Source organism: Arachis duranensis, chromosome 5 (assembly GCF_000817695.3).
Source record: "Arachis duranensis cultivar V14167 chromosome 5, aradu.V14167.gnm2.J7QH, whole genome shotgun sequence".
NCBI classification, from domain to species: domain Eukaryota; kingdom Viridiplantae; phylum Streptophyta; class Magnoliopsida; order Fabales; family Fabaceae; genus Arachis; species Arachis duranensis.
This window is the reverse complement of record NC_029776.3, coordinates 82,259,098-82,272,300: the sequence shown is the minus strand read 5'-3', so window position 1 is coordinate 82,272,300 and position 13,203 is coordinate 82,259,098. Positions and strand designations below refer to the sequence as shown.

Genomic DNA, 13,203 nt, shown 5'->3' with positions numbered 1-13,203 from the left:
GACCTGATTGTGATTTCAATGCTCTAGCAAAATATTTATGAGGAAAATCTAGAGGGTAAACTCTGTATAAAGCAAACCTTTTGGGCTCTGTTCCTTCATTATATCAGATGGAATTTCGGAAATATATTCCTCCCAGTCCATTGGGGGAATTGCTTGTTTGTTAGTGAAAGGATACCTAAAAGAAACACAGAAACATGCAACAAAATGAAATAGAATTAATGGCAGCAGTTGCCATTAAGTTGTGCCTTAGAATTGAGATGATGAATTAAGGTGATGCATCCAATATGGTGAGAAATCCATGAGGCTTACTGTTGTACACGGCAAGTCTCAAAAGACAACATGGCCCTCCTTAAATTTCTATTTGATTTCTCTGCTATGCGACTAGCAAAACCAGGGGGAAGATGCAGCCCTTCTTTCTTACCAATGAATTCCAAAACTTCAACAATCTGCCACAGAGATTCCCAAAGATTAAGTACAGATAAATATTCAAATCAGAAAACTAGAGAAGATATAATCAATATAATAATAGTACTCCTTTGACACTATCTTATATACAGTGGATACTGGATACTGGTCAGTAGCATATTATATTATATCATATTGTACAAAATTCAAAATCTAAACAAGAGTGAGAGCAGCTTCAGATATATTGAAACAAACAGCCAAAATATACCATTATTATCAGTGGTTAACAAGAGTGAGTTCTTAGTTTTCTTTCTTTCTTCAACAAATAGTATGAGTTTTTCTCGACTGAAATACTGAATAGCAGTGGTTAACAAGCATATCTAAAATTCTAAGTAGAGAACATGCCAGAAAAGCTTCACAAAGTAATGATAGAGATAGTTGTAAATCAAACATTGCATTTATCAGATAAGCAAACTCATTCTATACTCAATTATATTTCCTTTTTCCAACTTTCTTAATCAGCATAATATTGAGCCTACTTCAATAGGAAATTAGGTAACAAAAGCTACTAATTAGTACATCCCCACCAGAGAAAGGCAAAGAGCCACAATGATGAAAAATATTTTTCTTATAGAAACTGGAAAGCAAAAGATAGTTTCCTTTCTTCCCCTAGCTACTGTAGCATATATTAAGTGCTGACCTTATCTTCACTTGGTGCATTTATTCGCACATTCAGACAACGAGAGCAGATAGCTTCTGTGACTCTTGAAGAACTATTGCAACACAGAATCAATCTGCAATAAGCACTGTACTTCTCCATGGTTTGGCGGAGAGAATGTGGTGCTTCTCTAGAGAGTTTGTCCACATCATTGAGCACCAGTACTGATATGGGACAAAAATATCAGAATGCAATTGTCAACAAAAAATAAGAAAGGCATAGCAAAAGCTTTTAGTCCATATATATTAATTATAAAAACCCCAGGGGAAAGCGGTTGCCCCTTTAACATTGCCAAAAATAAAGGGACAACAAGAATACTTTCAATTAGAAAATGCCAGATCAAACAGCAATATAACAGTCCAAGATAAAATATTTCAAAAGATGAATAAATACAGGAACCACGATGACAAAATTGTGCAAAAAATCCGACCAAACTTAGTTGACTATTGGAAGGTGCCTACTTCCTATTTGATTGAAACCATACTCATGTAAAAAATTAAAAACAAAGAATCCAAGTTACCTTTATATCCTTTCTTCCCTTTGGTATCAATAGGTCTATTCTTAGCCATTTCTTTGATTATTTCTTGAACAATGTATCTATCCTGAAAACCTGCATCATTTGGACTCATTTCAATGTGGTTGGCACTTGATAGTGTTGTCAGCTCATGATCAATCGATCTACTACCAGCCTGAAACCAATTCTCAAGTACTTTAAAATAGAAACAAATAATTTATAAAATGTCAAATTGCCAATTATTCAGATTGCTATATATGTAAACCAATGGAATATAATTCAAACATAATCTGTTATGCATCATAATCCACATGTGGGGGAAAATAACCCAAAATTGAACAAGTGTGATCCCCTGTGGCAAGCACACACAACAGTGAGTAACTTTTATAGGAATCGGATATCTTTTTAAGTTAAAAGGATCAACACAAATATTTTGAGGAACATTGAGGCATTCATTATTTTCCAAGTCATGTCATATAGTTTACATATTATTGCCTCAGAATATTTTTTCTTTGAATAATTATAATCTTTTAAAATCACATATTAGTGACATGTTGATATCAGCATCTTCAGGACTTGAAAGTTTATCAGAGAAAATCTCCCCAACCATAATATAAGGAAGTATTTCTAATAAGCCGCAAAATAAGGAAGAAGGACTCGGTAAATAGAAGGAAGCTTACATCCACTTTCCAGGTCCTGTTTTCCACCTTCACCTACAATGTATATGAAAAAAAAATTAGAACAAATCATATTGCGGGCGCCAAGACAATAAACCAAAACTGAACTACATTACTCACTACTCATGTTAACACTACTCATGTTATAGCAAAGCATGCCTGAAGCAATCAAAGAGATACTTGTTGTTGAGGATCCACAAATATCATCATCAGATTCATCAAAAACCAAGGATAATTTCATTAGGGACTTTGATATAAAGCCTAATGTCATATTATATCACTCCCACAAGTAGAAGCAAAAGCACAATTTGGTTATTGCACTACGTGGATTAGAAAGGAAGTAAAGAGACAAGCATAAAGATTCTTGAATCCTTCTATTTTCAATCAAGCAAATTCTAAAATCAAAGAAAGAAACAGTATCCTTCTTACAGAAGTAAAATAGTATCATGTTTCAATTTGATATTCAGAGCTTAATCAGAACAAAAAAGAGAAAGGAAAAGGAAAGCAAAGAGAACAAGGAAAGGGGATGCAATGAGAAAAGTGAATGGAATTGACTATGGACTAGCGAATTACCTGCATGCGCGAACAATAAGTGAGGAGAACATCCCAACTGATCCATCGCCAATGCCTAGCCTTTTCTGTTCTAGTGCAGCCACTTCGACTTTGTTCCTGAATATTTGATAGAATAATAATAAACACCCTGTATTGATCCTAGTAACCGCACAAAATTATTTTTTTAGTTAAAACTTAATTCATCCATCCTAAATTCCTAATTATACTTTCTTCGTAAGAGTGAGTTTGTTTTTTTTAGACCTGACAAGAAAGAAAGCAAGTATTAAGTATACTATGCACATTCTCTTCATGTCTCAGCTTTCTCTTCAATTTATCAACCTGTCAAGTTTGAAAACATTAATTTACTCTATGTACTGAAAATTTATTTCACTAATAAATTATCACATACATCTTGTATCAAAGCCATTTTTCTTTCTTGATTTGATCGACGCCCATTTTTCTGTGCAGCCATTGCTTTGCTCCTTCTACTTTCCATCTTGTCCTACTTTGCACATTCAGAGATAGAATCTTTGAAAAGCAGCAAAAAGAAAGAACTAGCTTGAGTCTCTGATATGTTTCTTATGACAAATAAAAGAACCAAGCTTCCACTTTCCAGATTCGGATAATATTCAAAAGAAGAAGAGAAATTCTATCTACATACTACAGTTAAAGTAGTTTAAGCATTGAAATCAAAACTCTTTTAGTGTATAGTGTATAACTGATTCTATCTTACAAATTGCCTAAACCTAGCTAAAACTGGCGTAGAAAAATTGAGCCCTAAGGTTTATCGGCGTAATTTAAACAATGCATACCTAAATCAGCGTAATTTAAACAGCTACTGGTAGATGCTCTGGTTCTCTTTGGAGCAGGAACGATTGGGATCGGGTCGAATTCCATCGATTCGCTTGCGACAGAGCGCGATAGAGCAGCGACGGAAACAGAGCGTGACGACCTTGAGTCTGAAACGCCCGCGAGAGAAGCGATATACTGGAGAGATAGAGAGAGGTCGACGGCGAGACCAGCCGTGAGAGAGGTGAGACTCAGTGAGCTTGAGGGTGAGAATGGCGAGAGAAGAGCGAAGAAACTCAAAGGAGGGTTAGGGGTTCTTCGTCGCGGTTAGGGGTTCTTCGACGGAGGCATTGCAAGCGCCGGCGACCGGCGACGTTCTTCGTGGTGGTTAGGGGTTTTTCGTGAGGCACAATGAAGAGACGGTTAGGGTACAGTGAGGCACAATGAAGACAGGTTAGGGTTAGCTAGGTTAATCGTCTTCCTGAGGCACGATGAAGACGGTGTTTATCTTCATGGAATGCTTGAGAGAGGGGGTAGATTAGGTTAGAGTTATTTGTGAAAGGTGCTCGAGAGAGAGAGAGAGAGGGGTAGATTAGGTATAAGATTTTTTTTCTGGCGGAAAATTTTAAATTACAGACAGATTTTCCGTCTGTAATAATTTAATAAAACGCGCGTTTTGTCAGCTTAATTACAGACGGAAAATCCGTCTGTAACCATTCTGCGAAAAAAAATTAATTTTTCCGACGGAATTATAGACGGATTCTCTTTTCCGTCTGTAATTTATACTAATCTATTTTTTTTGTTTTCCGACAAAAAAATCCCTCTGAAATTTCGTCTGTATTTCAGTGGGATAAAATCCGTCGGAAATATCTGTCTGTAATAACTAGTTTTCTAGTAGTGATCATTTTTTATTAGTTTAATGTTAGTTATAATTAATTATAATAAGAGTATATAAAAAAATACATAAAATGCAACCACACAACAATTTGTATTACCTTATATATTCCTTATATATTTCTACCATAATTAACCATAATCAACATTAAACTAATAAAAAATGATCTAGGTAACATTTATAAATAAATCAAGCGTAATAAGTAATAATTATATTATACATTTATATTTGTAATTGCAAATGTAATTCAAATGCTCACAATTTATATTGACTTCCTTTTTATTTTATTTAGGTTTTCTATATATATTACCCATCAATCATTTGATTGATTTGATGTTTAATCCTAAATATTGGAGATCTTGATTAGGAGAGAAATAGATAGAGCGACAAAAATGTAAAACCGTTGAATTTTTTTAAAAATTTTACTTTATTTCATTACATTTTGCGAGGCACACCACAAGCGCCAAATTCTATCCTATAATTTTTCCACCTTCATCTTCAATGCAAATGAAAAACTATAGCGATCAGATTTCTAATGATCTTGCATTAGAAATTCTGGCAAAATTACCTATTAAATCTTTGAAGCGATTTAGTTGCGTGCAGAAGTCTTGGTTAAATTTACTTGAAAATTCTAATTTCAAGAGTATGTACTACGAGAATTTAAAATCCAAAACTGTTTATTCATCGTCTCTCCTTCTATGGAGAGATTTTTATGACAGAAGAGGTGATGGAAACAACGTCTATAAAAAAGATGTGTATTTGCTTTCTGGACAAAAGTATGAAAACATAGTTAGATTAGTTTTGCCAAGTCTAGTTGAGGAATATGATGTTTCCGGCATGGTTATAGAATGTGTTGATGGTATCATATGTTACTCTGAAACTTATGGTCGTAAGGTAAAAAAAGTAAAAATTGGACTTTGGAACCCCAAAACAGACGAGCATAAAATTATTCCTCCGAGTATTATTACTGATGAGCCCGGCTTTGATCTAGAGGTAAGTGTTCATGGATTTGGTTATGATAATATGAATGATGACTATAAAGTAATTCAATGTGTATATTATATTGATTATGAATTTTACTTAGATGGACCTTCTCCATTTTGGCAAATTTATAGTCTAAAAAATAATTGTTGGAAAAAACTTGAGCTTAAAATGAATTACAATGAATTTTTACATCAAGGTTCTGTAAAATACTTAAATGGAGTATGTCACTGGTGCTGTGAGGAGTATGAAGAAGTAATTGTGTCATTTAACCTCAGCACTGAAACGTTTCAAACCACATCGATTGTTTTGGCGCACAGAAATGATGTTCCCCCATTAGAGTTTTGGGAGTGCTCAATGAGTCTCTTGCTCTAATTTCCTCTCTTGATGAAAATAGCTGCATTGAAATATCCATTTTGGGTGAAATTGGTGTGAAAGAATCTTGGGTGAAACTTTTTACAGTTAGGCACATTCTAGAAGTTGATTTTCCATTCGGAATGGGCAACAAATGTGATTTAATATATTTTATCGAAAACTATAACGATGAATTGGCTTCCTTTGATGTCCTTACTGACAAAGTAATTCACAATATCGGTATCAAAGCAGAATCGTTTGGTGCATGGATTTACAAAGAAAACCTCCTTTCTTTCACCACAAGAATTAATTGATTAATAAATATACAAATTCATATGTTACTTTTGTAACTGTAACACTAATTCATTAATAAGGTCTCCTCTCTTTGTACACATGTAATATTTGATTCAAATTAAAAATTTGCTTCTGATCTTGTTATTAGTAATATTTATTTATATCTAAAGAATTAATAATTGATCTTTATTTTCATACAACAACAACAACAACAACAACAACAACAACAATAATAATAATAATAATAATAATATTATTATTATTATTATTATTATTATTATTATTATGTACAAGCAAATATTACAGGAGTATTTTAATAGCAATGATTTGATTAAACTTAACAAGGCTACAAATTTTATGTTTTTTTCATTATTTTGACCAAAAATAACTATTGCATGTTTCGTCTATTAGATTTGGCGAATCAATTGCTAATTAAGGTTTCAAGTTCCTTATATATGAGAATAAATCACAAAAATAATTAATAATTAATTTATTAAATAATAAGATAAATAAAAATGAATAAAGTCTAATTAGTAAACTCAGCAAGCTTCCTTAATAAAATTTATTGCTTGACAAGATAGTGGGCAAGGATAAAATGCATTTATGGGCTACAAATCGTATATTGTGAAATTCAGCTTTGAGAGTTGTGTTGTCAATTTTTCAAGTGTAAGGATAAGCAGAAAAGATATGTTGGTCATTGTTAGACCTGTTTAAGAATTGATAGATGAGATGAAGATGTAAGGTATAATATGAAAAATAATATGGAAGCTTATTAGAGGGTTGAAGATAGAGAGTGATGGTTCTATCCCCTATATAGAGCGTTAGCATTAACCCATCATGCAAAGGTAATTCATTTAAAGAATTGAATATGTAAACACTACTTTTTATTCATACATCTATCATATATAAGAAATGAGAAATGACTATTGTAACATGCATAAAGGAGAATATAGAAGCTACTTTTAGGAATATGGTTTCCATTAAACCCCACCGAATTAAAAGATTATCACTCGATTAATCCAAGTTAGTTGTAATTCTTAAGAGTTTAACTTTAAAATAGTTGTTCTTAAAATAGATAATCAAATTAATATAACATTAATTAAGAAAAATGCTATTTGTAGTTTTGTACATCAAAATTAATCACTAAAATCAACCACCAATATATTTGTGTATAAATATGTGTGGTTTAATTTATTTTCAATGTGTATTCGTATTTTAATATATATTTTATACTGATAGTTAACTTTAATGACTGATTTTAGTGTACACATAGCATAACTCATTAATTAATTTTATTTTACTTATTTTAAAGTATATCAATCCTATTATACTACTATTATATAAATGCATAATTATTTTAATCAATTACATAAAATTTATGTTAAGAAACATTAACATAAAAAAACTATCATTTAAAAGAAAACTATATCGTATATTATTAATATTATATACCAATTATGCATAATTATAATTATTTATTCTTAAAATACATAATCAAATTAATATATCATTAATTAAAAATTTTGTTTCCTATTATAAAGTAGATCAATCCTATTATACTACTATTGAACAAGTATAATAATTCGTACTATGCATGTGATAAGATTGAAATTATAATTTTAAGTTGTTTTATTAAAATTAATTTGAAATATAATAATTTGATTAAGAAAAAAATAATATATTATGTATTGTTTGTTTTTTCTTAATCTAGTATTAAGTGTATCAACTCTAAAATAGTTATTAATCGATTTTATAGTGATCTGAACTAATTTTTAGCTTTATTACACTTGATTAAAATGAAAAAAAATTTAATCAATTACGTAAAGTTACTGTTAACAAATATTAATATGAAAGGAAACTATCTTTTAAAATAAAATATTAACCAATAGGCGTTCTCCCTCCAACGACAACCAAAAAGGGTGACGACCCTTAACCGGTCGAACCTTAAAATACTTGTCCTTGAACTCATGGTAAGAGTTTTCGAACAAGCCAAAAATCCTCCGACCCTGGGCAGATCGGAAGGACATAAACCCCTTCCTCGCCTTCCCCTCCTTAGAAGGATTCGTAAGGTTAAAAAAGTAAAGGAAGACGTCGACGGACACCGGCAGCTCCAAATACTCGTACACCATCTCAAAATAGCGGATGGAAGCCCAACTATTCGGATGCAGCTGCGATGGTGCCACGGAGATCCAACCAAGAAGCCCCATTTGAAAGGCGGAGAAGGGGATGCGGACCCCCACTTGGGTGAACATGGCTTTGTAAAACCAAATCCAGTCGGCAACCCGGGAGGCATGAAAGTTGAGCTCGTATAACCGCTCATGAGGGGCAGGAACGTAAACGTCATAGTTGGCCTCCTCGTCAGTGCCCCCACACAGGTACTCGGCCTGACGGAACTCGGTGAGCTCCTCCTCACCCATTTGGTTTGGGGAGTCTCTGAGATCAGAAACCACCCAAGCATACGGGTCATAACTCGCGTCAGAGGTAGAAGCCCGGGCGACAACACGAGGCATACCTACAGTGGGGGTACCACTCGATTAGTCTATGAGGTCGGGAGCTCGAAAAAACCCAGAAACTACACTTAAACTCGTTCAACAACCCAAACTAAGCATGCCTAAAGATAAATCCTGACAAGAACCTACCCTGGAATGGTAACCCCCCTAATGGTACACCTACTCGATATTAAAGAAGATCAAACGAACAACATGCATGTGATAAGAAGCAATGGCAAGAGCTAAAACCAACGCAAGGCAGAAAATAGAAAACCAAATGTTTACCTGGATTAGTTTCAAATATCAAGGAAGGAAGAAGAGAAGCAAGTGCACAAGGAAGCAAGAATAGCCCTCTGGGAAATCTGGGAACCAAGAAGAGGAAGATGATCGAATGGAGGGATGGAGATAATCGAACATTAGAAATAGAAGCGAATACAAAACGGTTTTAAAACTGCTCCTCGAAGGAGCGCGAAAAGGCCAAGGGCAAATCCGTCTTTGCACGCGGGGTTTCCCAACCCATTATGAACATTTAATACTCTGCACGAGGAATGAGGTGACAAATGATCATCCCCGCAACGAACGGGCACACCCACAAGAGGCGCGTTCCCTCCACGAATGACCGACCTGGCGACAACATATGGGAGCAGAGAGAACACGCCACCAACAGTCCACGCGATTATTGCCGGCGTGTTGGGGCACTGTTACGGCCTGGCCCAAACCACCTGCGGTTTGGGCCGACCCGGGTACCACCCGACCCGAACGATTAGGGATGAGACGCTCAATCGCCGACCCGAACACGCGTCCCTGACAGCTGCATCACAGCTATGGAAAGGAGGTATCAAGGAAGGTGGGCCTGTCCTTGATGGGCCCACCTTTGACATGGTTTATATGGGGAAGGTCCTGCCCTTCCCCTAGGGTACGTCACTTGCTACCTTATCCCCTTTTCGCCTGCACATTCGACTGACTTGAGCGTCGGAGTGTCATTGCAGGTGACACCTCCCCTCCACATCGAGAGCTCAGAATGTCGGTTTTCCCGCTTCAACCTTGCGACCCATCTCTAGGCCACGTCCCACCTGTTCATCCGAGGATCACCCACGAACCATCTGGTACCCGACCTACCGAACAGAAATCTAAATATTTTATAATTTCTTTATCTTCTAACATTTTTTCTTGGAGTTTTTATATGATTTAATTATTTTTTCAATCAAGTTTTGATCTTTTTTTTCTAGAAAGAAATATCAAGGCCTTTTTTAATATAAAAAATTGAATTCTATCCATATAAAGTTGTTCGAATTTTTTTATTCAATTTTTTATTAATTATAATTTTTTATTCATTCTACTAAACTATATTTAATATTTTTATTTTGCATACTTTGTACATTTTTCATTCTTTTCATTGAAAATATAATAAAGATTACCAAAAAATAAAAATGTAATAACAATATTTTCTTCATTTATGGTTTGTATTTCTTTACTTTCTTTTATATTTTTATTGTCCTTGATATTTTACATATAATTTATAAAATCTTTATTACTACAAAAATAATCACTTTTAGCGGTCATTTATTTTACTTTTAGCGGCAATAAAAATAGCCGTTAATACATTTACCGGCAATTAGACATTAGCCGTCTTATGCTTCGCTGCTAAAAGGTTTTAGTAGCCATTATAACATTTGTCGGTAAAGACCATTTTAATAGCCGCAAAAAGTATATAATTTTTAGAGGTAATTTTCTTGGCAATTTATATAGCCACTAAAAGTAATTCTAAAATGGAAACATTGTTCACTTTTAGTTGCCATTACTATTGTCGCTAAAATCCATTTTATCGGCAATTTATATGGCCATTAAAAAAATTCTAAAACTATACTATTATTCACTTTTAGCTGCTATTACTATTGCTGCTAAAATCTTAAGACTTTTTTAGTTATATTATACTCATTTTCTTAGAAGCAACGAACTATATTTTTTTCTAGAATCTCAATTGTTTTTGCGAACAATTATTATTAAGCATAATATAAATATACTGAAATTAATTACTACAAAATGAGATATTTCATTAAACTCAAAATATTAATACATAAATTTCTTTTGAAAAGTAATAAATCATGATACAAATCTAAATAACAAAAAATACTCCAAGCCTATAAGCTTGTGTAAGTATATACATTCATTAATAAATTAACTAATATCTCAGCGACTCGGTTATGGTCTCCTTCCACTTGTGCAAGTTGAGTGTATGGGTAGGGTTCATATCTTAATTCATCATGGCTACCTACATGAAAAAGCATAATGATCATAATCCTGTTATGAAGGGAATTAATAAGATCAAAATAAGAGATTATATATAAAAAATTGTGTATATATTACAATTCTTTTCAAGTAAGCCACTAAGTCTACGATTAGAGATAAATATTGCTATGTAAGAAACATCTTACAACTTTATTAGAAAATCCATAATGGTTACAAATATTTTACATATCATTCTTAATGAATACAGCTAATAATTGTATATATACATGAACACAAAATTGTATACTTGAAAAAGATAAATTCTATATGCTCGTACCGTTATATCCTTGAGTTTTAAGGAACCAAGATCAAGATCAGCATCCTCAAATACATTGCATGCATCTTTTCCTCCCAACTCCATTGCCTTCTTTGAAATTGCAATGCCGGTGTCTCCACAAGTGAAGCTATTCTCACACACACACCAAGAAAGTAAAAGTCAATTTTTTTAATGGCAGCATGATTCATATCAGAATTCACAAGGGAACAAATTAAACTCTCATTCACTTTATGCAATTTACACCTGGATGCATTATAAGAAAGTTACCGATCTCCGAGCCTTTGCCGGTAACACAGTTGATTAGGCCTTTGGGAAAACCAGCCAAGTGAAAGCAATGAACCATGTGAATAGAGGATATGTGAATAGAGGATATGATTGATTACCTGAGTTGGAGGCTTGAGCACAATGGAGTTTCCAGCAGCAAGAGCGGGAACAATTTTTGCAAGGCCCCTAAATGAAAAAGTACATAGAAATGTTGCTTACAAAGTTTGTTTCACAAGATTAACTGACGGAATAATAATCCTATTAGATTGACGTATTTCCTTTGCTTTACAAGCTGAAATTCAATCCAACTTATTTTTTTTAATCTATAATCAATGGCTAATCATACTTTACACGAGATATGTTATCGGCAACTAACACAGCTTGATTTAAATTGAAATAAAAACACATACATAGTTTTATCATCGAAATACAATTAGTTGATCTCATTTTCTATAGAGATTCTCATATAATTCTATCTCAGTTTAGTGTGGGGGTCATGTGCACCCTGCAACCAGCATTTGTGCAGCAAACATTTATAGTTTTAACTTTTATATACTAACTCCATTTGTGTCTAAATTTTTCTTTTATTCATGAATATCAATTGTACACATTCTCCTATACTTGGAGGTGTGCACAAAACATAAATAAAAAGAGAATCAGAGTGATGACATGAAGGTCTACTATACAAAAGCATTTAAAAAGAAGTGAAATAATTTATTCCATTTATACCTAAAAGGAGGTTTCATGGCTTAATTACCTTATCAGGTTTTTCCTTGGAATGCTTGTGAGATTTCAAATTCTAAGACATGTCTTCCAAGTCACAAGTTATTAGAATGATAAATGAATGAATACATTATACAAAGCAGTATCAAATAACATATCACTTATGTTAGAGTGATAAATGAATGAATACATTAAAGCATTGAACTTCCCACCACATTACACTTTCCTCAATTTCGCAAAGTAGAAATCGTGCTCCTTCTCGAGTCAATCAATGGATAGCTTTAGCTCAGTTATCGACATTGATTTTGAATTAGTCAAGATAAATACACTTTACTATTGCTTTCATAAAATTTAGATTGTAAAAAAAAAGAAAAAGAAAAAAAAAGACATACACCTTTTTATCATGAGTAGGGCCACCAAAGGAAGAGGGCCTCTTTGCAGCTTGACTTGCAGCAGCATTTGCAGACGGCACTTCATTTCTTCTAGGATAAGAGTGAGATTTCAGTGCTGAAGAAGCCTTGGTGGAGGCTTGTGATTAGGCTGATTTCTTGCCACCTTCTCTTCCTCCCTTGCAAACCTCTCTCCTTTTAAGAGGATTATAACTGCAGCATTCAAATTAAAATTGAGATATCAAACCAAAAGCCTATATACAAATCCATGGAAAACCAAACTTCACGAAATTCAAAACTAGAATATCAAGGCACTTAATATATATGCAACCAATTTTATTCAAAATCACTTTTTAAACTCAAAAGTAACACAACCTTTTTAATTGCAATTTATTTTGAAGCATACAGTTGAAGTTTCAATTTTTCATATTTAATGATTATAAATTATAAGCTAAGTGATGAGCGGATAATTTGTACGCTTTTTGGCATTGTTTTTAGTATGTTTTTAGTAGGTTTTAGTTAATTTTTATTATATTTTTATTAGTTTTTAGTTAAAATTCACTTTTCTGGACTTTACTATGAGTTTGTGTGTT

At 33.4% G+C, this 13,203-nt stretch overlaps 1 protein-coding gene and 1 long non-coding RNA gene across 3 annotated transcripts in view; both read right to left on the bottom strand.

Annotated features, from left to right (window-relative positions):
• Positions 1–26: 26 nt before the first annotated feature.
• On the bottom strand, positions 27–2,585 carry LOC107489797 (replication factor C subunit 3). The gene is made up of 6 exons (XM_052261765.1): positions 2,448–2,585; positions 2,318–2,350; positions 1,644–1,812; positions 1,106–1,287; positions 310–446; positions 27–175 (listed from the first exon to the last, which is right to left on the bottom strand). Exons 1-6 carry the CDS (start codon positions 2,583–2,585, stop codon positions 49–51), a joined length of 786 nt encoding a protein of 261 aa, XP_052117725.1. The 3' UTR covers positions 27–48.
• Positions 2,586–10,795: 8,210 nt separating this feature from the next.
• Positions 10,796–13,203, bottom strand: part of LOC127747758 (uncharacterized) — an 11,245-nt gene continuing 8,837 nt past the window's right edge. For both annotated transcript variants that reach the window (XR_008009628.1, XR_008009627.1), the window contains exons 3-7: positions 12,256–12,823; positions 11,618–11,684; positions 11,462–11,540; positions 11,235–11,361; positions 10,796–10,940 (exon numbers count right to left, since the gene is read on the bottom strand). This is a non-coding gene — a long non-coding RNA (uncharacterized LOC127747758). The remainder of the gene's footprint in view (positions 10,941–11,234; positions 11,362–11,461; positions 11,541–11,617; positions 11,685–12,255; positions 12,824–13,203) is intronic.

Coding starts and splice junctions, on each gene's coding strand:
- LOC107489797 (XM_052261765.1), bottom strand. CDS start 2,585: ATGACATTAGGCTTTATATCAAAGTCCCTAATGAAATTATCCTTGGTT. Junction 1,288..1,643: donor AGGGAAGAAAGGATATAAAG/GTAACTTGGATT, acceptor GTCCCATATCAG/TACTGGTGCTCAATGATGTG. Junction 176..309: donor GAGACTTGCCGTGTACAACA/GTAAGCCTCATG, acceptor TGTTTCTTTTAG/GTATCCTTTCACTAACAAAC.